The 26,834-nt window shown below is 38.4% G+C and overlaps 1 protein-coding gene and 1 pseudogene across 1 annotated transcript in view; both read left to right on the plus strand.

The window, feature by feature from the left end:
- LOC120591573 (zinc finger protein 782-like) overlaps nucleotides 1-14,981 on the plus strand; it is a 28,004-nt gene extending 13,023 nt beyond the window's left edge. Inside the window, 3 exon segments of the mRNA XM_039849091.1 lie at nucleotides 7,799-7,894; nucleotides 12,562-14,440; nucleotides 14,442-14,981. Coding sequence (XP_039705025.1) covers nucleotides 7,799-7,894; nucleotides 12,562-14,440; nucleotides 14,442-14,544 — 2,078 coding nt within the window. The 3' untranslated portion in view covers nucleotides 14,545-14,981.
- A 7,294-nt stretch (nucleotides 14,982-22,275) lies between these two features.
- On the plus strand, nucleotides 22,276-25,906 carry LOC120591542 (uncharacterized; annotated as a pseudogene).
- Nucleotides 25,907-26,834: the final 928 nt, after the last annotated feature.

Here is a 26,834-nt window from a genome sequence, read left to right on the forward strand (position 1 = left end):
CATGTTGGGGCACATGTCAGGATTTCCTTCCTTTATATGACTGAATAATATCCATTGTATGTATACATACCATGCCTTCTTTAATCATCTGTCAATGGACATTTAGATTGTTTCTGTATCTTGGCTATTGTGAATAATGTGGCAGTGAACATGAACGTGTACATATTTCTTTGGGATTCTGATTTCATTCCCTTTGAATATGTACCCAGGAGTGATTGCTCAGTCATTAGGTAGTTCTATTTTTAGTTTTTTGAGGAACTTTCATTCTGTTTTCCTTAACGGCTCTACCAATTTACATTCCTACCAACAGTGTACAAGGGTTCTGTTTTCTCCATATCTTCACCAATACTTATTCTCTTTTGTCTTTTTTTTTTTTTCACAATTTTAGGTCTTATCTTTAAGTCTTTAATCCACTTTGAGTGGATTTTTGTGTATTACATGAATAAGAATCCAATTTCGTTCTTCTGCATATGGATATCCAGGTTTCCCAGCACCATCTATTGAAGAGACTATCCTTTCCCTCATTGTGTGTTCTTGGCACCCTTGTGGAAGACCAGTTGTATGGATGTATTTCTGGGCTCTCTGTACTGTTCCATTGGTCTGTGTGCCTATCTTCATGCCAATGCCATACTGTTTTCATCACTATAGCTTTATAATGTATTTTGAAGTCAGGAAGTGTGGTGCCTCCAGCATTGTTTTCTCCCAAGATTGCTTTGGCTATCCAGGCCTTTGGTGGTTCCATATGAATTTCAAGATAGTTTTTTCTTCTTCTGTAACAGAATGCCATTGGGATTTTGGTACGGATTGCTTTGAATCCGTTGACTGCTGTGAGTAGTATGGATAATTTCACTATTCTTCAGTTTCTCTTTTCAGATATGTTAATATTTGGTATATATGCTCTGCTCTTGAGTGTGTATATATTTATAATTGTTATGTCTTCCCGTGGAACAGACCCTTTTATTGTTATATAATGACTTTCTTTGTCCTTAGAGACAATTCTTGACTTAATGTGCATTTTTTCTGATATTAGTATAATAATTACCCCTACTTTCTTTTGGTTACCATTTGCATGGAGTATCTTTTTTACATCCCTTCACTTTCCGTCTATGTGTGTCTAATTCTAAAACGAGTCTCTTGTAGATAGCATATCTCTGGATCTTGTTTGTCTTATCAGTTCAGGTATTTTCTGCCTTTTGTTTGAGAGTTTAGTCTATTTACATTTAAAATCATTATTGACAGATGAGGACTTAATGTTGCCATGTTGTTAATTTTTTCTGTTTTGCAGTTGTTTTGTCCCTCTCTTCATATCTTTCTGTCTTGCTTTATTAATAATTTTGTAGTGATTTGCTTTGATTCTTTTTTATCTTTTGTGTTTCTACTGTAGACTTTTTTGTTTGTAATTAGCTTGGCTCTAGCATAAAATGTCTTGTAGTTATAACCATCTATTTTAAGCTGATAACAGTGTAACCTCAGTTGCACACAAAAACTACACTTTTAATCTTCCCCCCACACTTTGTGTTCTTACAGTTTGCTTTTAATATTACGTATCAACAAGTTTTTATTTTTTAATTTTTATATTAGGTTTAAAAGCAATTTATGTGCTACCATTACAGTATAACGTTATTCTTTATTTGTCTTTTTACATTTATTAGTGATATTTATGCTTTCATATCCTTCTGCATGTTTAATGTGTTTTCATTTTGATTTGAAGAACTCTCCTAATTAAGCATTTCCTATAAGTCAGGTCTGTCTGGTAGTAACAAACTTCCTTTTGTTTGTTTTTGTTTGGGAAAGACTTTATCTTGTCTTCATTTGTAAAGAATAATTTTGCCAACTATAGTGTTTTGGGTTGGCAGGTGTTTTTGTTTGTTTGTTTGTTTGTTAGTGTTTTGAATATATCACATCACTTTCTTATAGCCTACAAGGTTTTTGCTGAGAACTCTATTAATGGTATTATGGGAGTTCCATTCTGTATGATGAGTCACTTTTGCTGCTTTCAAAGTTCTCTTTATCCATAACTTTTGACAATTCAATAATAATGTGTTTCAGTTTACTTTTCTTCAGGTTGATCATTTGGAGGTTCTTTTGAGCTTTATAAATCTGGATGTCCGTTTTCCTCACAAGATTTGAGTTTTTTAGCCATAATTTTTTTTTTTTTTTGGTATAAACAACAGAAATTTATTTCTCACAGTTCTAGAGGCTGAGAAGTTCAATCGAGGTGCCAGTAGATTTGGTTCCTGGTGAATGCCCTCTTCCTGGCTTGCAGATGGCTGCTTTCTCACCCATCTTCACGTACTCTATAATTTCTTTAAATAATGTTTCTGCCCTTTTCTTTCTCTCTTCTCCCAAGACTCCCAGAACATGGATGTGGGCTCTTTTGTTAGTCTCATAAATTGCAAGGCATTCTTTACTCTTCTTCCTTCTTTTTTCTCTTCTGATTGAATAATTTCAAGTGACCTATCTATGAATTTGCAAACTATCTCTTCTCCTTGATCAAGTCTACTTTTGACACTATTGCATTCATTGTGTTCTTCAGCTCCAGAATTTCTGTTTGGTTCTTTTCTATGATTTCTATCTCTTTGTTGAACTTCTTGTTTGGTTCATATAATGTTTTCCTGATGTCACTGATTTGTCTCACTGTTATTTTGTAGCTCACTGAGCTTCCTTAAAACAATTGTCTTTAATTCTTTGTCAGCCAACTCTTAGATATCTGTGTTTTTGGAGTTGATTACTGATAATTTATTGTTTTCCTTTGTTGTTGTCATGTTTCCTTGATCTTTTTATATTCCTTGTAGCTCTGTGTTGATGCCTTCACACTTGAAAGAACATGCACCTCTTCCAGATTTTACTGACTGGATTCAGTAGGGAGAGACCTTTACCTACAGGTGGGTATGAGGGGGCCTGTTGGGTAGGGTGCAGCAGCTCTGACTTAGGGTGGGGAGACAGCAGCAGTGTGGACACTGAGCAGTTCCATCAGCTGAAGTCAGCATTGGAAAAATCTGTGGGAATCATTGGAAGCGAAGACTGCAGGTATCTGCTGCAGCAGCAAGGGATATTAGAGTCCTTGGTAGCCAAAACTGTTGTATTCCTCCCGCTTTCCTTTTCTCCTGCCAGGGGGCATTGTGGCCAAGGGAATCCCTTTTGGTACTTGAGTGCAGGCATACACAGTGGCAACACCAGAGTCCAGGGCTTAAATAAGCATGTGCATGGTGTTGCCAGAACAAGTGGGGAGGGTCAGGTCCAGCTCCAAAGATAGCACAGTAGCATCTCCTGCTCCAGAGTGTTGCAGCAGCAAGGACTCCAGGCAGCTCCATCAGCTATGAAAACTGGCCATCCTAACTTGAGTCAGTTGCAAGTATCCATTGCGACAGCAAGGGCTGTTGGGGTACTTGGTGGCAAAGGCTGCCACCTGTTCTCACTTTGCCCTGTTGGGGGAGGTCAAAGCTGAGAAAACCCTTTCTTGGCACCAAGCTGTGCCGGGATAGAGGATTGCATGACAGATGCAAAATGCTTTCTATTCTTTTCTATGTGGCTTTCCTTGGGTTTTGTGCTACAGTGGGTTGCTGCTGCAGTATCTTAATTGTACTCTAGAGCTGACCAAGATCTATTTTCATCAGTGGGTAGTTGTTAGATCATTGTTTTGGGGAGAGGGTGGCAGGGACAAAGGCTGAGACCTCCTCCTCCATGCCATCTTGTACTGGACTCCGGCACTTTTTTTTTAATTGGAGCGTTTTTTTTCTTTTGACTGTTGAGTTTTGTGAGTCTGTATAGTCCAGTTGAGTCTTTTGTCAGATATGTTCTTTGCACATTTTTATACCAGTTTGTAACTTGTCTTTTCAATCCTCTTCATAAAGTGTTTGCAGAACTAAATTTTTAATTTTGATAAAGTTCAATTTATTGGGGATTTTTTGTTGTAGTGTTGTTGTGTCTAGAACACTTCAAGTCTTTGGTCCAAAGATTTTCTCTAGATTTTAAAAATTATATCCATTTTTGTTTATATTTAAATGTATGGTGCATTTTGAGTTTGAGTTAATTTTTGTATAGGAAGTGAGGTCTAAATTGAGAACTTTTCTCCATTATGTAGACCCATTTGCTCATGCACCATTATCTTTCTTCTATTGAAATGCATTTTCACCTTTGTCAAAAATCAGTTGGTTGTACTTGTGTCAGTCTAGTTTTGGGTTTTCTAAGTCAGGTAAAGTGATGCTTCTCATTTTATACTTTGTTTTCAATATTATTTTAGTTATTTTAATTACGTTGCCTTCACGTATTAATTTTCTAATAACGTCATTATGTTTTTAAAATCTTGCTTGGTGTTTGGTAGGAATTACATTAAAAATGTAACTTATCAATTTTGTAAGCGTTAACACCCTTACTGTGTTGCAGTCCATACACGACAATATATACATGTATTTACATCTTTGATTTCTTTCATCAGTGTTTTGTAGTTTTTAGCATAAAAGATCTATACATGTTTTGTTAGATTTATACCTCAGTATTTCATTATTTTGAGTAATTATGTTTTAAATTGTTTCCTATCAGTTGCTTATTTGTAGAAATATTTGTATATGTCCGTTTATACTGAGATCCTGCTGAACCTTCTTAGATGTAGTGAGAGCAGACATATTGGCCTTGTTTCCGGCCTTAAAGGGAATATCCTGTCTCTGACCAGATGATGTTATTTAGCAGAAGTTCTCTACAGATATTCTTCATCAACTTGAGGAAACTCCTCTCTATTCCTTGTTTTCACAAATGGATATTAAATTTTGTCAAGTATTCTTTTTGTATCTACTGCTGTGTCTTTTTTCTTACTTACTCCATTAAGTTAGTAGACTATATTGACTGATTTTCAAATACATAAACCAGCCTTTAATACGTGGAGTAAACCTTACTTGGTTGTACCATATAATTCTTTTTATTTATTGCTCAATTATATTTGCTAATATTTTTAAAGTAGTTTTGCATCTCTACTCATGAGAGAAATTGGCCTTTGTTTTGTACTGTCTTTGTCTAGTATTTGTATTGAGATAATTCTGGTCTCATAATATTAGTTGAAAATTGTTCCCTCCTCTTCTGTTTTCTAGAAAAGATTGTGTATGAGTGGTGTTTATTCTTCTTTAAATGTTTGGTAGAATTCTCTAGCAAAAGCATCTGGGCCTGGAGATTTCATCTTTGGGGAGCATTTTAAGTTTCAAATTCAGTTTCTTTTAACATTTTATTTTTTTATTTTTCCTCTCCCCTTTCCCCCGCTCCCTTCTAGTAATCACTAGTCCATTGTCCATGAGTCTATGTTTGTTTGTCGTGTTCATTTGTTGTTTTTAGGTTTATATCCCACATATGTGATATCATGTGATTTTCAACCTTTTCTGTCTGGCTTATTTCGCTTAGTATGATTATTTCAAGGTCCATCTATGTTGTTGCAAATGGCAGTATTTCATCTCTTCTTATGGCTGAGAAATATTCCATGTATATATGTACCATAGCTTCTTTAGCCAGTCATCTATCGTAGGACACTTTGTCCTGGCCACTGTGAATAATACTGCTATGAACACTGATACGCAAATATCTTTTCAGATATGGGTTTTCAAGTCTTTGGGGTAAATACCCAATAGAGGGATTGCTGGATCATATGATAGATCAATTCTTAGTTTTTTGAGGAACCTCCATACTTCATATGTATCGTAAGAATTTTTAATAACTTTTCATTTTTACCTTCCATCTTTTGTGGTGGTGTCATCTTATACTATAAATCTCACAGTATATTGCTGTTATTTTAAAAGATAATTTACCATTTTTTTAAAAAAGTTCTGAAAATGAGAAAAGTATTTTATTTTTATACTGAAGTTTCCAGGTTATGTTCTTTATTTCTACATGTAAATCCATTGCCACCTGATAATATTTTTCTTCTGTCTAAAGAGTTTCTTTTAACTTTTCCTGTAATACATATCAGTTGATGATAAACTTAGCTTTTGTCACAAAATGTTTTATATTGCTAAGTTAGACCTCTAGGTTGACTATTTTTTTCTTTCAGTACTTTAAAATTGTCACTACATTGTCCTGTGGCTTATAAAATTTCTGACCAGAGTAGGCATTCATTCCTAAATTTGTTCTGTACATTATTAAGTCTTTCTCTGTCTACTTAAGATGTTCTCTTGATCAGTGGTTTTTAGCAATTTAATTTTAATGTAACTTGATGTGGTTTCCTTCATTTCTTCTCCTTGACATTCATTTAGTTTCTTGGATCTGAAGATTTATATACTTCATCGAAGTTTGAACATTTGCTCATATTTCTTCAAAAGTTTTTTTTTCCTTCTGAAGTGCATATTATACATGTGTTAGATAATTTGATATTATCCCACAGATCTCAGATAATTCTGCTTATTATATTCCAGTCTTTATTTGCTGCGGGTTTTTTCTTTACAGTTTTAACTTATCACAGTTAATTCCTTAAAGTCATCAATTTGTCTTATGTCATTTATCTTTCCTCATGTGATATCTATACTTTTATTAATCCTATCCAGTTTTTTTTTGTTGTTTATTTTTTTATTTTTCTCATTTCATATATTTTTTATATTTAGATTTTAATTTTGGAACTTTTTAAAATAAATTCCCTTTTTTTTTTCATCATGTTCATGTTTCTCTTTCTCTTGACTTATGGAGTATATTAACTGTTTTAATGGTCTTGATTATTAATTTTATGTGTCATTTCTTACTCCGTTGCTATGGATTGATTTTTCTCTTTGATGAATTATATATCCCTGCTTGTATTCATTCCTAGCAATTTTTTACTGAGTGCTATATGTTATGAATTTTATAGTTATGTGCTAGTCTTGCCATATTTTAAACCTTTGGGGGCCCTTTCTGAAATGTAGTTATTTGGAATTTACCTGATCCTTTCAAGATTTACTTTAAGCTTTGTTATGTTAGAGACTGAGCCCACTTTACTCTCGGACTAATTTGGCTCCTTTACTAAGGCAATAAATACCTTTCTGGTATTCTCCCCAAATGGCCATACATTAGGAGTTTTTTCTCCCTGGCTGGTGGGAACAGAAATTTCCTACCTCTGTCTGTGCTTGGTGATTTTTCAGCCTTCTCTTTTTACAGGTTTTTCCCCCAACCTCCAGTGTTTTTCTTACATGCTTATATAAGTTAATACTCAGGAAACATTTCTCAGGTCTCCAAGACTCTGTATCAGTACTTCTCTCTTCTCTGGTATTTATTCTACAAATTCTAGTTGCCATGGCTTTTTTAAAATTCAGTTCTGTTGCCTCATTTTATTGAGTCAGCCAAGCGGTTTTGCTCTGGGTTGGAAACTCAGCAGTAAGATGTGATAATCATAGGGCTCACCTCATTTGCTTTCCTATTTTCAGGTATCCCAGTCTGCAGTGTCTGTTGTCTAAAGTATAAAAACCACTTTATATAGTTTATATGGGTTTTTTAAACATCTGATATGGAGGGGTAAATCATTTCCTTTTATTCTATTATCAGGTTTTGAAGTCCTTATGAAATCTCTTGTTCAAAACAAAGAAATTGACCAATTTAGAATTTAATGTTATGTAGGCTTGTGATTTGGGGGTTTAAGGAGAGTGATCTATTTTGAGTGTAAGGAAAAAAATTTTTTTTTTGGTCACTTCCTCTCCCGCCTCCAATTTTCTAGTGAACAGCTTCAATGTGCTGCTTCTGAAGCTGTACCTTCCTTCACATTCAGAAATGTGCTGCTTCTGAAGCTGTACCTTCTGAAACTGTACCTTCCTTCATATGCAGCTTACTTAAGTTCTAAATTATTTCCCATTTACAGGGTACTGCTTTACAAAACCAGAACTGATCTTCATGTTAGAACAAGGAGAAGCTCTATGGTTATTAGAGAAAGAATTTCTAAGCAGAAGCTCCCCAGGTAAGTTATTAAATACTGGTAGAAGGCCTCCAAGAAAATTATATCTGAGTAGTTACTGGGTCTTAGATGCCTACAATGTGTGATGCTGGGTCTCAGTCCTTGGATCCCCCATGAAAGATTTGCATGGAGGTCGAATACTCGGAGAAGAAAGATAGCAGGCAAAGAGTAGCAAGTAGAAGAGATTTATTAGTCATAGTACACTTGGGAGAAGCCCAGTCAGGCAGCTCAATAGAGAATTGAGTGCCCTGAAAAGTTGAGGTCAAGGGTTTATATGGGCAGTAGGGTTTCTTTGTATACCTTCTATCCCTCCCTCCTGGAATGATGTGAATTCCCCGTACCTCCCTCTGAACCTTCCCACTCCTAGCCCAGGAAAATGAGGGAGGCTCTCAAAGCCCTTAGATATCTTATCATTATGTTTAGCTTCTGATCATGAAGCTGTCAGATATCTTATTTGGTACATTTTACTGCTAAACCAGTCTTGGAACCTCCTTAACCACCTCATTGTCTTTCTCCCTCCAGCTTATACCTACCTATTTATATACCCTATGAAACTGATCACCTAGAAGTGAGCAATTTGAAATGTTTTCCAGCACTCTCCTTTTAGAGGGCTTTACATTTGAAATTTTAGAAATAGTCGGTCTAATGTGGAAGGTGGACAGCTGACAAAATGTATTGTAAGCATGTTGATATTCTCATCTTTGAATGATAGGAGTTAAGTATACCATTTGAAGCAAGAAACTAACATGAATATTTAACAATAAAAAGATAAAAACTAAGAAAGGTCAGTAAAGCAACTAAAATTGGGAGTAAACAGATCAGAAGAGAGAAAGGAACTATTGATTTTATCATTATATAATAATGAATTAATTGATACCATCTAAATAAACAGATGATTAAGAAATTATATAATGTAATTAGAAAGGACAACTATACAAGCAAACTGCAACCTTCCTAATTGTTAGAAGTTAAATATGTTTAACAGAGCAAAGAAAACAGACCTGTTACTGGAAAAGTTTCCTGTGAAGCTATATCAAGGGTCCCCAGGACCACGACCAGTTTCCTGGATTCTCTAGGAGGACTCAGCATATAGTCATACTCATAGCTAAGATTTATATAGTGAAATGATACAAAGTAAAATCAGCAAAGAAAAAAGGTGCATGAGACAAAGTCCAGAAGAAATCAGGTGTAAGCTTCCAAGACCCCCAGCAATGAATTGTGATAACATGTGTGAAATATCAACCAGGGAAGTTCATTAGGTACTAGGTTCTGGAGAACCATCTCAAAATCTAAGTTCTCAGATGCCAACCCAGGGCTAATCTTGCAAGCAGACTTTCTAAGGGTAGCATTTTCAGGCTTGCTGTGTTAACTCTTTTAAGCACAAAAACTATATAAACATACTACATAACATAGAGGAAAACAAACATACCTCCCATATCAGCTAATGTAAATGGATTAAATTCACCTATTAAAGGAAAATGGCTATCAGATTGTATCAGAGATACACTTAAAAATAATTTAGAAAGTTCAAAATATAGCCATGAACTGTTAAGCCAATAAACATAAAAATAACTCAGTGTTTATTTATGTAACTAGTACTTAAGGTTCACTTCAACTCAAAAAGGACATTTTGATAATGCTAAAGAAAGTCATTTTTAAAGGATATATAAAAGCTTTGAATATTAATGTACCAAATAGTCATAAAGAATCATAAAACAAAAAGCTGCAACAATCGTAAGGAGAAATAGAAACACATTCGATATTATAGACCTTCTGATTTTATACCAGAGCCAGTGGACTCTAGAATAGTGCTCAGCAGCAAACTATGACCCTTAGGTCACATCCTGCCTGCTGCTTGTTTTGGTAAAGAAACATTTATTGGAACACAGCCATATCAGTTTGTTTATGTAGTCATACTACAAAGCAGAGTTAAGTAGCTGCAGTAGAGACTGCATGACCAGCAAAGCCAAAAACATTGTCTCTAACCTTTTACATAAAAAGTTTATCAACCTCTGGTAATATAAATAGCATATTTTATGAAATGAATCTGTTAAGTGTATTTCAAAACTCTTCTGAAAACAAAAAATAAACCTTTTAAATGACCTTGAAACATTGACAAAATGTAAAACTATTTTAGGCAAGCATCAATAAATTCCATAAAGTAGAGATATTATTGTTCAATAACATATAACTTGCAGACAGTATAAGAAAAGTTAAAATCCCTCTATCTTAAAATCACTAATGAATAAATATCTTTTAAAAACCTATTTTATCAGAGTAAATCAATATTGTACAATATCCAGAAATTTTTTTTTAAATGAAAAACATTTATTAGAACCTTTGAACTATAGATAAAGCAGTGTATAAAGGAAAAATTTTAGTGTTATACACTTGTTTTAAAAATTAAAGTTTTAAAGAAAACTAAGCAAAGCAAAAGACAGAATAAAGATAAAACTATAATGGTAAAAATTGTAAAGCCTAAAGGTGGTTTTAGGAATAAAAATAATTAAAATAGCTAACCTCATCTAGAAAAAAGAAAGTAAGCACTATTACTCACATTAAGTTTTGGCTGATGTTCCTACTTCTGTGATATACTCTCAGAATACTTTACCTATACTTCATCTCTTTCTTTTGTAAACTCAACGCACTTGAGTGTGTCAAAAGAAAAAGACTCTGTGCCAGACTCTGTGAATGAATACCTTTCCTCAACTCGAATCTCTGTTTTATTCTTCTTTACTCTGGTATGTATTTAATAACATTGTAGATTGATTCCAAAGCCAGATAGAGGTATTTCATATTGATTCACTCAAAAAACACTATTCATAAATGCAAATGCCCAAGTCAGATTTCAGGGGCTTTTGAATCATCTGGTGTAGATCAGCATTGGATCTGAGCCCTCTGAGCCCTTATGTTCAGTGAAAGAGCTCTAAGTATTCTGAGGCATACTGCTTTTTATGGACCACTGACTTAATTTATGTTACAGACATGTGCAAAGAATATCAGTGAGAGTTTTATTTTGGAAAGGTGAGCAAAGCTGCATAAAATATATTTTATATAAGGTGCTGTTGATTAAAAGGTGAGCTATTATTTTAGGTACAACCAAAGAAGAGAAAGTACTTCCCATTTAACTATAGACTTGCTGTCAATTTTAGGATACCTCCTGATTTTAGTGATGGTAATTACTTTAAAACTCATGAGTCACATATTTGGGTGCACTCCATGTATCCCTTGTTAAAATGAATGATTCAGGCAGTAACTTCTTTCAGATTTTAAAAGAAATGTTGCTTAAATTCACGAGAAGATATTAGAACCCTTTGTATTTTTTTAATTAAGATTTGGAAAATAGTTTTGCCCTGCCTGACGAGGCATCTAGATTCTAAACTAGAATAGCAGATAACTTAGGAAAAGAATGTGAGTATAAAGTTATTACTGGAAATTAATCATTTAATGGGGACTAATATCTTGTCAAGATTAGAGCATCATAAAATACTATGGACTATAGAATGATAGCTAAAACATGTAATGAGCATGTAGTTAGTGTAAAACTTTTTTTCCCTGAATCATATCACTTAAATCTTTCATCTTTTAGTACTTAGGGCAGTGTATTCAAAGCCTTTAAAATATTTTTAGCATAGGCTTGACATTTTTTGCATGGAGTGTGGGTAGCAGCAAGGCAATAGCAGTCAACTATGCATAAGAAATTTATGGTAAATAAATATGAAGGACACTTACAAAATTTCTAGAGCCAATTTGAAATGTGATCCTTAAAGTTCTCACAGTCTCACAGTCTTTAAAAACTAGACAGATATAAAGTAGGTGAAAAATAGAATTAAGGATTGAACAGAGGCAAGACTGGTATTGGGGAAATGAGTGAGCAAACTGAAAAGTGGAAAGTTAAGATTTGATGGTCAAGAGAGATTCCTTATTGAACAGCCGTGATGTAATACCGAGGCCAGAATCAGGATATAGTGGTGACTCCAATACTGGTGGAAAAATTACTTTAGCTCTCATCAGTTTGTTCAGTTCCACTGATAAATATATGTTTCTGTGAAACATATGTTAAAAGGTGGCCAATTATTTCTTTCAACACAAGAAACTTAGTGCCATTATGAATTTATTTTAGTGTTGACGTGTAGAATGGAAAAAATGGAGCTCCAACTGGAATCACATAAACAAATAATTATCCTACCATTGTAATCTGTATTTGGCTAAGATCTCGACTCTGGTACTGTTCCCTAATGCAAACTCTATCTCAGACAAATCCAATGAAAGCCATTTTCCATTGATTTTTTAAAAATCTACTTAGTGCCATAATTCTTGTTGAGTTCATCCCATTCTCTGCTGCTGCTTTTCTCAGGAGCCAACTCTCTTAAATATATCCTCCACTCTCAATTATTCCTTTTCTTTATACTCTCTTCTCTACCCAGTTTTGAAAAATTATAACTTAAGATGCCATATACGTATGTATATTCTTTTCTAGTTTCCTCTCTTTTTCTATCACAAAAAGTTTTTTTTTTTTTTAACAAAAAAAGAATACACACTTGGAATTACTTAATTGTTGGGAAACAGAGCCAAAAACCCAAGCGTCAAATATATAATGAAGCATATGTATAAGTCCCATTCTATAAGAAATGTATTAAATATTGCATTTTTTATTTTCTCATTTTTAGAAGAATCCCAACTTGATGAACTCTCAGAGAAGAGACCAGAAAACCAGGGCAAACATTTGTGGCAAGTTTCGTTCAAAAAGTCATTGATTACAGAGCAAGAAATTTCAGGAAAACCATGTAATCTGGAAGTAAACATTTTTCCTGCAAGAATAATGCCACGTAAATTTGACGCTATAGGGCCTACTTACTTGCATCTCAGTTCATTAACCCCACATTGTCAGTATTTAAGAAAGAAGGCTCAGGAGCTTAATGTAGATGAGAAATGGCTCCTCAGTATTAAGGATAGCAGAAATAATAATGAAGAGAAATCTTTTATTTACAATAAAAATGTAAAAGACTTTGGTCATACAGAAGAAGTTACTCAGCATAAGACAGTTCAGACTTTGCAGCAAGCTTTTGAATATAATGAATGTGGGAAAGCTTTCTTTGAAAAGACCGTCCTCATTACATCTAATAACACTGACCTAAAAGTGAAATCTTATCAACATAATAAATGTGGGGAAAAGAAATGCGATAAATTAACACTTATAGTCTCTCAGAGCAATCATCCAGAGAAGAATCACTGTGAGTTTAATGGATATGAATGTACTGAAAACAGAAATAATTTCAATAGAATCACTCAAAGAACTGACACAGGAGGGAAATCTTTCAGCCAAGAATCCCATATTAGAGAACATCAGAAAATTCATATAGGGGTAAAACCCATTGAATATGGAAAGAATTTCAGCCATAATTCAGCCCTCTCAGTGCTTCAGAGAACTCACACCACAGACAGATCCTCTGGTTATGACACATGTACAGAGACATTGGATTACCAGTCAACTTTCAATATACGTCAGAGAACTCACATAACAGTGAAATCCTATGAGGGTAATGAATGTGGAAAATCTTTCTTCATGAATTCACGCCTGACACAGCCTCAGAAAAGTCACACGGGGGAGAAACGCTATGAATGTCATGAATGTGGGAAAGCTTTCAGTGACAAATCAGGCCTAAGAAGACATCAGAGTACCCACACAGGAGAGAAACCCTATAAATGTGATGTGTGTGAGAAAGCTTTCACTACAAAGTACGGCCTAAGAATACATCAGAGAACTCACACAGGGGAGAAACCATTTGAATGCAATGAATGTGGAAAATCTTTTGGCTATAAGTCAATCCTTATAGTACATCAAATAGCTCACACTGGGGAGAAACTCTTTGAATGTAATGTATGTGGGAAATCTTTCAGCCATATGTCAGGTCTATGTAATCATCAGAAAACTCACAGCGGGGAAAGACCATATAAATGTGATAAATGTGGGAAGGCTTTCAAAGTAAATTCAGGTCTAAGAAAACATCTTAGAATTCACACAGGGGAAAAGCCCTATATGTGTAATCAGTGCGGGAAAGCTTTTGGTCAGAAATCACAACTCCGAGTACATTATAGAATCCACACAGGGGAGAAACCCTATAAATGTAATCATTGTGGAGAAGCTTTCAGACAGAAAGCAAACCTTAGAGTCCATCACAGAAATCACACTGGGGAAAAACCTTATAAATGTGATGAATGTGGAAAAACTTTCAGGCAGAAATCAAATCTCAGAGGACATCAGAGTACTCACACGGGAGAGAAACCCTACGAATGTAGTGAATGTGGAAAAGCTTTCAGCCACAATTCGCTCCTAATAAAACATCAGAGAACTCACACAGGAGAGAAACCCTATAATTGTGACCACTGTGGAGTATCTTTCAGCCAGAAATCAAACCTCAGTGTACATCAGAGAATTCACACAGGGGAGAAACCCTATAAATGTGATAAATGTGGGAAAAATTTCAGCCAGAAATCGAGCCTTCGAGTACATCAGAGAAACATTAGAGTACATTGGAGTACCGGGAATTGGACATGAATGCAAAGAATATGGAAAAACTTGGAGCCAGAAATCAAATCGAACAATACCAAAGAAAACACAGGAGAGATGCCCTAAACAGATTAACATGTAATGCAAAACATGAAACAAAAGCAAAATAAGTTGGAATTTGATTTTAAAAAAGTGTCTGCTTTTTAAGGTTTTATTATCAAAATGAAAAAAATCACAAATTGGGAAAGAATGTCTCATAGGTATATCTGACAAAGGACTTGCATCCACAATATGTATGCTGTAATAGTACAAACAACCCAGTTAAAGCGGGAAAAATAGGAAATAGATTAAAATAGGCATTTCACTAAAGAAGATTGATGGCCAGTAAGTTGGAAAGGTTGGAAATAAGGTGGCCAAAAACTAGAAAAGATTCCAAAGCGTTAGTCATCAAGGAAGTGCAAATGAAAACTATAATATATTACAAACCCATTCGATAGTTCTGCAACCAACAATTCTAGTTATTTACTCCCAGAGAAACAGTTGTACCAAAAAAAAATTAATAAAATAATGTTTAAAGAATTTCCAAGTGTTCATAGAATTTTATTCATAATAGTCCCAAGTGGAAAGAACCAAAATGTCCATCAACAGATAAATGTATAAACTGTGATATTACTTAATGGAATACCACTCAGCAGTAAAAAGGAAGGAACTACTAATGCATGTAACAGCATTGATAAATCTCAGGAAGATTATGCTGGGCAAAAGAAGACACGAGAGAGCAGAGCTGTATCCTTCCATTTATATGGAATTCTAGGAAAGTTATCCAATCTAGAGGGACAGGAAGGAGACCATTGGTTGCCTAGCGGTGGGAGTAAGGATTAATTGGGTAGGAGAACAGGGGCATGTGTTACTACGATGGAATGTTCTATATCTAGATTGTGGTGGTGTTTACAAAACTACATATATATTCATATGAAAATAAACCCAAAAATGTGTATAATATGAACTATACCTCAAAACAGTTATTTTAAAAATTATAAAAGTAAATTTGGAACCTCAATAAGACGCAGATTCTGAATTTGCCAAGTAGCTTATTAACTACTTGGGTATTTACTCCCTTTCCCCTCCTTTATGGCGATGTGACCTTGGGGAAGTCAATTCTCATTTATGTTCTAGTTTCCTCATTTGTGAAAGGCAAGTAATGATGGTAATTACTGAAATTCTTTTTGGAGGCATTTTCTGAGTTATTCTTTTCAGTCACTTAAAACAATGCCTAGCACAGAGTGAGCAATAGTAGTAACTATCATTATTAATATTATTAAAAATAAAAATATAGGTCAGTTTCTTAAAAGAGCTTGAAGCAAGAGAATAGTTCCTAATTTAAAAAATAGGCCTAAGAGAAATTTAACCCTCATGTGATGAGTAGTTGGGGGTTCCTTGCACTATATAGTGACATCAGTTTTTCTGACGCCATTTCTGAAATTTTCGAAGCCTCAGACCCTGTTAACCAGCGCATGTAACTTAGCCCAAAACATTTCTAAGTGTCCAGTTACCAGGAAATTGCTTTTCCACAAAGACAGAAAAAGACCCCCTTCTTATCACTCTACCTTCCTCCCAGTTTCTCTCTGATAGCTTTTAGAAGCCAGAACTGTCTATGGCTATGCCACCCTGAACATGCCCGATCTCTTCTGATCTTGTAAGCTAAGCAGGGTTGAGCCTGGTTACTACTTGGATGGGGGACCACCTACAAATACCTAGGGTGCTGTAGGTGTTAAAAAATAAAGCCAGAATTAATCTGGGGTACTGTTACTTGGGTTCTCTTTTACAGTCCAGGGTAGAAGTTATACACCAGATGTATAAATATTCTAGAGGGAAGTCACACTTCAGGATAGTACTAACAGCACGCACCCTTTAACTGCTTTTACCATATAATGCCACTGCTGCCCTAAGTTCTATTTTTGTTATACCGGGGATGATTTCAGGTGAGACCCACAATGCCTTTTAACACAGGAACTGCAACCTCTGTTTTCTTGAGTAATAGACTCACATCCATGAGAAAGAACTCAAATTAGCAGCTGATTTGGCCCTAATCATGGGCAAAAAGCATGAGGTTTCACCTTCACCACAGATGTGTTAGGACCTAAAAAAACAAAACAAACAAACAAACAAAACTCAAGTAGTGGATGACTTAGGCCAGAGCTTGAGAACTCATCTGGGTCAGTAGAGAATTTTAACAAGGATTTTGGAGATTGCGATCAATTCTTAGAAGCCTTTTCATATACGTAAGGGAAACTTAACTTTTCATCAATGGTTTCGGCATGGCTATACCTATAAATACTTCAGCAGTAGGTGACGTGAAATCAAGTGCAGTGATGAGACAAAGCAGTCTTTTGTATAATTTATTTTCATATCAAAATTATTAGAACAGAGCAGAAGACATAGTCACAAGATATAGGAAAACAAGTATAGAAGATTGTAGTGAAAGGATGAAATCTATTGGATGTAAGTATGCAACAGAAATCACTAAGTTGCCATCAATTTTAATTGCTAACCCTTATTCCCTGCATTAAGCTTTATATCCATATATTATATTTAAAATGGAGGTGAGGGTTTCAGTTCTTAATTTTCCATTTGCATCATATGTTTTAGTAATGTCCTTGGGAAAAGCAAAATCCAAAATCTACATCCCCATAAGAGGATAAACATCCTGGGCCCATAAGCCAAATGCTTGTCCCACAGAATCTCCACAACAGCTGCAGTTCCCGGGCAGGAATGTGACTTTTCTAGCATGGATAACACAGAGGTTGGTGTCTTGAAGCAGGGCAACCAGTAGATAGGCCTCAGGGGCCTCCTGTAAAGAAAACTCCAATGGCCCCAATCTGGAAGCACAGGTCAGGCTACCAGTTAAGCAACTTCTGAGATCAGTCTCTGTAAAGAGCTGTTGAGGATGAGAAGCTTCTGTGATTTCTCATACCTCCTGATTTCATGGAGAGCGAGAGTCTGAGGTAGGTACAAATGTGATGCCAGCAGGCTGTCTTGTTAGCCTATATGGTGCCAGGTGCTTTGAGCATCCTGGGCATCATGACATCTTTTTGCTGGTCGGCTTGGTGCACCACTGAGGCTGCTGAACAACACTTCTTACACATGTGCGTCCTTTATGGTCTTTAAGAGCAAGAGTGGCCTCTGCACCTGAAGAAGGGTATGGCAGCTGTAGGCACATAGTATGACTTTAGCTCTGAAACACATCTAAGTGTGTTCTTTAAGCTTGGGCACACTTCATGTGCTTAATAGACATTTACCAAAGGAAGGCATGTAGAAATTGTTTCTAACAATAAAACAGTGGTAATTTGTTTTCATAGTCTAATTTTTGTGGAAAAATAAATACGGTATTTTAAACTAAGTCTGGCTTCATCTGACTGGCATATTTTCCCAATTTTTCATATCATTTAACTATAAATTCCACTCGTAACATTTTTTCACTGCATCCTATGATTTGGGTATATTGTGTTTTCATTCATCTACAAGTATTTTCTAATTTCTTTTGATTTCTTCTTTGATCTATTGTTTGTTTAAGAGTATATTGTTTAATTTCCACACATTTGTGGATTTTCAAGTTTTCCTTCTGTAACTTCAACCTGTTGTGGTCATAGAAGAAACTTAGTATGATATCCACCTTTTTAAATCTATTGAGACTTAATATGTTTCCTAACATATAGTCTCTTCTGGAGAATGTCCCATGTATACGTGAGACGTGTATTCTGTTGTTATTAAGTACAGTGTTCTATAAATATCTGTTGGCCTTGTTATTGTGTTGTTTAAGTCTGTTTCCTTATTTATCTTCTGTTTGGTTGTTTTATTTTTGAAAATGAGATATTGAAGTCTTTCTATAAGCTTGGAAATGTCTGTTTCTCCCTCAATTCTGTCAATTTTTGCTTCCTATATTTGGACGGTCTGTTACTCCATGTGTAAATGTTCATGCACTGCTTAACAACGGGTATATAGTCTGAGAAATGCATTGTTAGGCGATTTGTCAATGTACAAATATCATAGAATGTACTTACACAAACCTAAATGGTATATAGCCTACGACACATCTAGGCTATATGATATACCATCATTATATATGCCGTCAGTTGTTGACTCAAATGTTGTTAAATGGTGCATGACTGTACTAACTTTAATAATCCTCTAAATTGCCTTTCTACTCTGAAGACACTATTAAACAGCTTTTGTTTGTTTGTTTTTAAATCACCCAAGGTTGCAGACAAATCTCAGGTATTTTTCACTCCCTGGTCAAAGGCTGAACCAAAGGTCATCGTTGAAGAATTTCTTAAAACCAGAGAAAATCCTCAAAAGTTTTTGTAAATGAATACTTCCTGAGCACAGTTGAGAGAAGAAAATAAAATTTCACATTGTCCCTTTCTTTCCAAATCTAGAAAAATTGGTTATTGATCCTTTCTCTCCCAAGGACAGCTATTTCCTTTTTGCTACTCTCATTTTACATCCTAAAAACTTGGTTTGGCTTTCTGCCTGCTCAAGACATGCAGGTTGTCAGTCCCTCCTTTTGACTATCATTGGAAGTGACTTTAGGTCTTGTGAAAATATCTTTTACATGCTCTTTGAAGACACCTTTTAAGTCCATGGACTGCTTAAAACTTCCAGAAACATTTACTGTTTGTCCTGGCTGAAACCTTACAAATTATTTAAAAGAATATAATAATTCTATGATCAGAAATTTGGCCAAATTGGAAGCTGATATTCAAAGCCTGATAGGATTTTTATTAGGCTTCCCCTAAACCCAGAGAGAAATAAAAACATTCCAACATAGGTGGATGGGTGTGTCAGTCCTCTCATGTCATTTAGGCAGGAACAAAATTTTGTGAGGAATTAAAAACAGCTGTTTTTGTTTTACAAATCTAGTCTTTACAGGACTAGAAGTATGGCTCCAGAAACAATTCAAAATCCACCACTCCTTTTTAGCAATCCCAAAACCTCCCCTATTCATCTCAAAAGCCTTGTAAATAATGGCCTCAGGAAACCAAAGTCCTTTCTGGAGGAACTTGCAGTCTTTCCTTGTGTCTTTGAGATGTAAATGTTAACTTATCTAGGTCATCTCTTTGAAAGAGAAAATTTAGACAGGTAAAAATTCTTACCTGATAAATTCTTATCAGAAGGACAACAAAAGGTTGAAAGGTCATTTGAAGAGATCCAACTTCTTTAATAAACTAGTGAGTTTTACAATATCATACCCATCTCATGGTTAGATCTTTAGAATAGAAGCTATAAGGTCTCTATTTGCATCTCTCTATGTTCATTTGTCTGTGTATGTATTGTGCGATATTTTCTACCTCCAGATGGTATCCCAAAACTGATTTGTAAAAGAGCTCTATGTAATTGGCTTAGAGAAAAATAAATGCTTATATAAATTAAATTCTCAAAAATAGAATAGAAACTAACGCAAAAGAATCAGGTTCATGTGATCTGGGAAAATGTCAATGTAAAAGCTAGCTTAAGTTTGATGGTTTAGTTAAAACAGACATGTCTTTAGAGATATCAGAATTAACTATAATACTTTTATTCTACCTGGGCTTACTAAGTTCATGTGATGTCTTATAAAATTTGTCATTAAGGAAGATAACTCGGTATGATAAAATTTTTATAACTGAACATAATTGTTAATAACAAGTTAAATACAGGTAAGTAGGAGAAAAAGGTTTTAGCTAAAATTTAGTTACTCCAAATATTTTTAGTAACCTGTGTGCTGGCTGGAAAATTACTGCTTGGCTATCGCCCATGGGAACATAAGCTATCGTCCATGGGAACAAAACACTCTAACAATAAGCTTTCTGCTTCTGTACCCACCGCTTGCACAACCGACCTGTGGGTTGACAGTTACTAAAAAGAAGAAAAATAGACTTGTGTGTTCAAACAGGATGAAGAATGGGGTTTAGGGCTTAAAAATGCTGCACCTCTACATTTTGGGGCTGCTTGATTTGGGGTCTGCATACCCCTGGCAGACCCAGTTGGCTGAATAAAGAGTGCGTTTCCTATAACTCACTGATTTCTGGTGGTCCGTGTGTCTATCAGGGACTGGTGGCTACAACATTTGGAGGCCCCAGTGAGATCTCAGGGAGTGGTCCTGAGATCTAAGATGGGACCGGCCTCCAAAGTGGTTGCTGTCCCTGTTACGGACTCCAAGGAGTAGCCACCCTGAGACGTTCTAGGGCCCTTGAATGCTGTGATGGGGTCAATGCAATCGTCAAGGACACACCTTTAGGATGCACTCTTTGTTCTTGATCCCGCCGGGAATTTCCAAGGCCTTGACAGCTGGATAAAAAGGTACCTTTCTGTTTCTGTTGACCGGTCATTGGAGGTCCGTGGAGAGACTGGACGCAGTGATACCTCCTGGACCGTGGCCCGGCCGTGGGATGCCCCGTCCCGTGCCCTGTCATCAGGTTCTGTCTATTGTCTTTGGTCTCGTCTAGGTTGTAGGTGGCGGACCTCTCCGGGTCCACCTATACTCCAATAATTGTTCTCGTCTGAGTGTCTTGTGATTTCCATGCAAACGATGTGGGGGAGGCCCAAGTTCACAGAAGACACCCTTGGGGTGTCTCCTGCAACATTTCAAAGAAGAGTTTGTAGAGGGAGCTGACTATGGCATAAAGTTTTCTCCAGGCAGACTAAGGACATTGTGTGAAGTTGAGTGGCCGTCTTTTGGTGTAAACTGGCCTCCGGAGGGTTCCTTCGACAGGGGTTTAGTGAGGAATGTTTGGAAGATTGTCACGGAAGACCAGGGACATCCCGATCAGTTTCTCTACATAGATCAATGGTTAAACCTTGTTCAGAATCCCCCTCCTTGGCTCCGCTGGTGTGCCCTTTCTCTAGGGCTGCGAGTCTTAGTTGTGGGCACCCCGAAACATACAGCAACTGAATCTCCGAGTCAGCCCAGTCCCTCCGTCCTCCAATCTCCACCGGAGGACAATGACCTTCCCTCACCTTATATTCTAGGACAACAAAGGCCAAATAGCACTGCTTCACCTCCTTGGACGCAGGCAGGTAACCCCTATGGGCCTCCTGCTCCCGCTCTGGGCGGGGCACCAGCTGATACCACCACCTCAGCCATTCTCCCCTTGCGAGAAGCATCACCCCTGGGGCATCACACAGACAGGACCTTATGGTTTACGTGCCTTTCTCAACTAGTGACCTGTACAACTGAAAGGCACAGGATCCACCTTTCTCTGAGAAACCCCAGGCATTAATGGGACTCTTAGAGAGTGTCTTTCAGACTCATCGTGCCACTTGGGACAATTTGTCAACAGCTTTTAGTTACCATCTTCACTGCAGAAGAATGTGGGCGCATTCGAGGAGAAGCACAAAAGATAGCTGCGGGAGGGAGGAGAGTTGAGGAAGCAGGAGAACAGAATTTCTCTCCACCCGCCCAGACTGGGGACACAATTCTCAGGCAGGGAGAACGGCTTTAGATCGGTTATACCAGATTCTAATTGGGGGAATTAGGATGGCTGCTCGTCAGCCAACTAACCTTTCTAAGGTAACTGAAGTTATACAGGGACCTCAGGAATCCCCCGGAGCGTTTCTTGAACGACTACAGGAGGCATACCGGGTATACACCCCCATTGATCCTGAGGCCCCTGAGAACCAGTGAGCGATTAATATAGCCTTTGCTACTCAGGCAGTCCCTGATATCCGGTGTAAATTGCAAAAAATTAGAAGGTTTTGCAGGGATGAACCTGTCCCAACTTGTAGAGATAGCCCAGAAGGTGTTCAACAATAGGGAGGCACCAGATGACCTCAAACGTATGGCTAAAATAATGGTAGCTGCAATGCAGGAGGAGAGACCAGGGAAGACTAGGGCATGACAAAGAAGGTCAGAAAAAGGCCCATGGAAGGGTCACACACACCTAGGGAAAAATCAATGTGCCTACTGCAAGAAAGAAGGCCATTGGAAGAATGAATAACCTGAGAAAAACATGAAAGACCAGGGAAACCGCAACACTAAAATCCTCATCACTGAGGAAGAGGACTGACGGGGCCAGGGCTCCTACACAATAAGCCCCCAGGAGCCCAGAGTAGCCTTAAAAATTGGGGGCAAAACTGTTAACTTCCTAGTGGACACAGGGGCTGCCCACTCAGTGTTATTCGACCCAGGGGGACCAATCTCCAATGAAAGACTACCATCCAAGGGGTCACGAGCAAAACACGAGAATACCCATGGACCACTGAAAGGACTGTAGATCTGGAGCAAGGGATAGTGACCCATTCTTTCCTCATAATTCCAGAATGTCCGGCCCCACTTCTTGGTAGAGACCTACTCCAAAAGCTAAGGGCTACTATCACATTCGGAGATAGTACACCTCAATGTCCATGTCTGCCCCATCAACTATCTTAGTTAGCTGTCCTCTATATGAAGAGTACCTCCTCTATGAGAAGGAAGAAGACCCGTCCACGGGACCCTTACTAGACAGACTCCTGATAGAATATCCAGAGGTATGGGCTGAAAGCAATGCCCCAGGCCTGGCTAGGCACCAAGCCCCAGTAGTGGTGAGCTTAACCACTACCGCGACCCCTGTCCGGGTTAAGCAATACCCGATTGCCCAAGATGCCGAAATCGGTATAAGGAAGCATATCCAGTGGCTGCGGGAAGCGGGGATGCTCGTGCCATGCCAATCGCCATGGAACATTCCCTTACTCCCATTCCAGGAGCCTGGTACTTAGAATTACCAGCCGGTACAAGATTTAACAGAAGGGAACAAGAGGGTTGAAATCATCCACCCGACTGTGCCCAACCCGTACACTCTCTTAAGCTTACTACCTCCAGAGAGAACTGTTTATACTGTATTAGATTTAAAAGATGCTTTCTTCAGCATTCCCCTAGCCCCCAGCAGCCAGCCTATCTTTGCCTTCGAGTGGACAGACCCAGAGGAGGGATTCTCGGGCCAACTAACCTGGACACGTTTACCGCAAGGATTCAAAAATTCTCCTACCTTATTTGATGAGGCCCTAAATGCAGATCTCCGTTCCTTTTGTCAACCTAATCTTGACTGTCCGTTACTCCAGTATGTTGATGTTTACTATTAGCAGCTGAAACCGAGGAGATCTGTCTTGCGGCAACCAGGGACTTACTCGGCACCCTAGAGGAATACGGGTGCCAAGTCTCCGCTAAGAAAGCACAGCTGTGCACCCAGTCGGTGGCCTACCTCGGGTATACTCTCAAAGGAGAAAAACGGACTCTCTCCCGGCAGAGGATTGAAGCCATTCTCCAGATCCCGGTACCCACCACCAAGAGACAGGTAAGAGAAAACCTTGGGGCGGTGGGCTATTGCAGACTTTGGATTCCTGGGTTCGCATAGATCGCAAAGCCCTTGTACAGGAGGATATCAGCTCCTCAATTGGACAGAGACAGAACAGAAGGCCTTTGACCTTCTCAAGCAGGCACTAATATCAGCCCCAGCCCTTGTTCTTCCAGACATCACCAAGGGATTTCATCTTTTTGTGAGTGAGATCAAGGGAATCGCCAAAGGGGTCCTAACCCAAATGCTAGGTCCATGGCGCCGACAAGTAGCCTACCTATCAAAGAGAATAGATTCGGTGGCCTCCGGATGGCCACCCTGCCTACAAGCCAAGCAGTGATCACTCTCCTTGTCAAAGAAGCTGACAAACTCACCCTTGGGCAGAATCTAGACATTACTCCCCATCATGCAGTAGAGGCCCATCTCCGCAGTAGCCCAGAATGATAGATGACTAACTCCAGAATCACTCAATACCAGGCTCTCCTTCTCGACCAGCCAAGGATCAACTTCTCCAAAGCTACTGTCATCAACCCAGCCAATCTGTTGCCAGATCCAGACCCCAAGACCCCCATTCATGACTGCATAGATTTCACTGATTCTGGGTGTTCCTTGAGGCCAGACCTCAAAGATTCCCCTCTGCCTGAGGCCGATGAAGGTCTGTTCATGGACGGGAGCAGCTTCATGCAGGAAGGAAGAAGGTACGCTGGGGTAGAGGTCGTAACGCTAACTGGCACCATCTGGTCACAGGCTCTTCCCCATGGGACTTCTGCTCAAAGGGCCAAACTCATCACCCTCACTGAGGCACTAAGATGGGGAAAGGATAAGTCAATCACAATATACACTGATAGCCGATACACCTTTGCCACTGCACATGTACATGGAGCCATCTACAAGGAAAGAGGGCTTCTGACTTCAGTTGGGAAGGACATCAAGAACAAGGGGGAGATCTTAGCCTTACTTGAAGCCTTAATGGATGCCTAAGGCTCTGGCTATTGTTCATTGTAAAGGGCAACAAAAAGGGAATAGTCCTGAGGCTGAGGGAAACTGACGAGCCAATGCAGAGGCAAGAACAACGGCCACAAGGCCAGTGGGGCCCCCACCACATCTACTGACTGCTGTCCCTTATGCAGAACTACCTCCATCTCCAACCTATACGGTGGAAGAGAACATATATTTTCAAGACAAGGGAGCCACTAGGAACCAACAGGGATGGTGGACAACCTCAGATGAAAAAATGGGGCTCTCACGGGCCCTTGGAAGGACTCACCTCCACCAACTACACCAGACGAACTAAGATGCTCCAAGCTTTAGACGCCTACTTTCACTTGTTAGAAGGGAGAAGAACCGCAGATTGCCTCACGATGCCCAGCTTGTGCCCAAGTTAATCCAAAGAAGGGGAAGATAGAAGAACCTAGGCATAGGGAAAGAGGAACTTATCTGGGGGACCAGTGGGAAGTCGATTTCACTGAGGTAACCCCGGCTGTGGGGGGCTACAAATATTTACTTGTTTTTATAGACACCTTTTCAGGATGGGCAGAGGCCTTCCCCACCGGGAAAAAGACTGCATTAGTAGTTACTAAGAAATTACTCCAAGAAATCTTCCCTCAACTTGGTCTCCCCGGAACTTTAGGGTCGGATAACGGGCCAGCCTTCATAGCAAAGGTATCATAACAATTGGCTAGCTACCTAAATTTGCAATGGAAACTTCACTGCACCTACCGGCCCCAAAGTTCGGGCCAAGTAGAGCAAATGAATCGGACTCTAAAAGACACATTAGTCAAGTTAGGATTAGAAACTAGTGGGATCTGGGTAGAACTTCTCCCATTTACTCTTCTCCGAGCCAAATGTACTCCATATATTAATGGATTTACCCCATTTCAAATTTTCTTTGGAAAACCCCCACCTTTAGTACTTAGAATAGAAGATGAGAAAAAGGCAGAACTACATAACCTTGTCTTACTTAAGTCTTTACAGGCCCTTCAAAGTGTACAGGAGATTTGGTGCCGGGTTCGTGCTGCCTACTCAGCCCCAGGAGACAGACTTCCCCATCAGTTTCATCCTGGGGATTCTGTGTGGATCCGGAAGTTCACTTCCAAAGGACTAGAACTCAAATGGAAAGGACCCTTCACTGTCTACCTGATGATGCCCACTGCAGTTAAAGTAGACAGCATCCTATCATGGATTCATCACTCCCACGTGAAGGCAGCACAAGACAGCTCAGGAAGATGGGCCCTTTAGACTAAGACTCAAGCATACCTAAGTCTAACCCTCTGTTTCTTCCTTTTTCCCTCTTTAGCCCAGGCATACAGAAACATACACCAGCCTAGAGTATAGGAGCTTATAGTAACCGAGACCGGTGAAATTATTGTCCAGAACATCACCAGCCACGGTACTCCAGAGATCCAAGTAGACTTGTGCCGGCTTGCCAGAGATCCCCTCGCCATTGCAACGGCTGGACACCACCTTGGATCGGGATCTTTCCTAGGCGGAGGAACATATTAGACTACAAGGAGGGACCCGGGTGTGACATACTATCAGCTGAGAAAAGCCTCTTAGGGATAGGACTCTATATTTGTCCTCAAGGATATTACCCAGGGATATCTGGCCACATGGGTAATATGGGACTTGGATGTGAGGGCCAAGGCCAATTTCCTTGTGCTAACTAGGGTTGTGAGACTATCTCCACTATAGATAATTACAAAAAACAGAATGATGAGCATATTAGATTAATAAGAGGACCAAGCCCCTCCACATGCTCTCTTGGGTCTTGCAATCCTATCATAATCACCATCAAAACTGCTAGCCCTCGGGGACAACACTATTAGCTCACAGGACAGACATGGGGTATCAGATTATATAAAACCAGGTATGATTCAGGATTATATTTTACTATACAGGTTAAGGACCCTCCCATGAAAGCTAACCTTATAGGACCCAACAAACCACTTCTAGTTCCAGGACTACCCCAAAGTCTTACACAGTCTTAATACCTCTTCTTGTAGGACTCGGAATAGCAGGCTTTGCAGGTGTAGGTACTACTGCTCTCATCAAGGGAGAAAATGAATTATGTGAAATTGGAATACAGATAGATAAGGATATCAAGACCTTAAAAGACACCATCAGC

The sequence above is a fragment of the Pteropus medius genome, unplaced genomic scaffold (assembly GCF_902729225.1).
Source record: "Pteropus medius unplaced genomic scaffold, Ma_sr-lr_union100, whole genome shotgun sequence".
NCBI lineage: Eukaryota > Metazoa > Chordata > Mammalia > Chiroptera > Pteropodidae > Pteropus > Pteropus medius.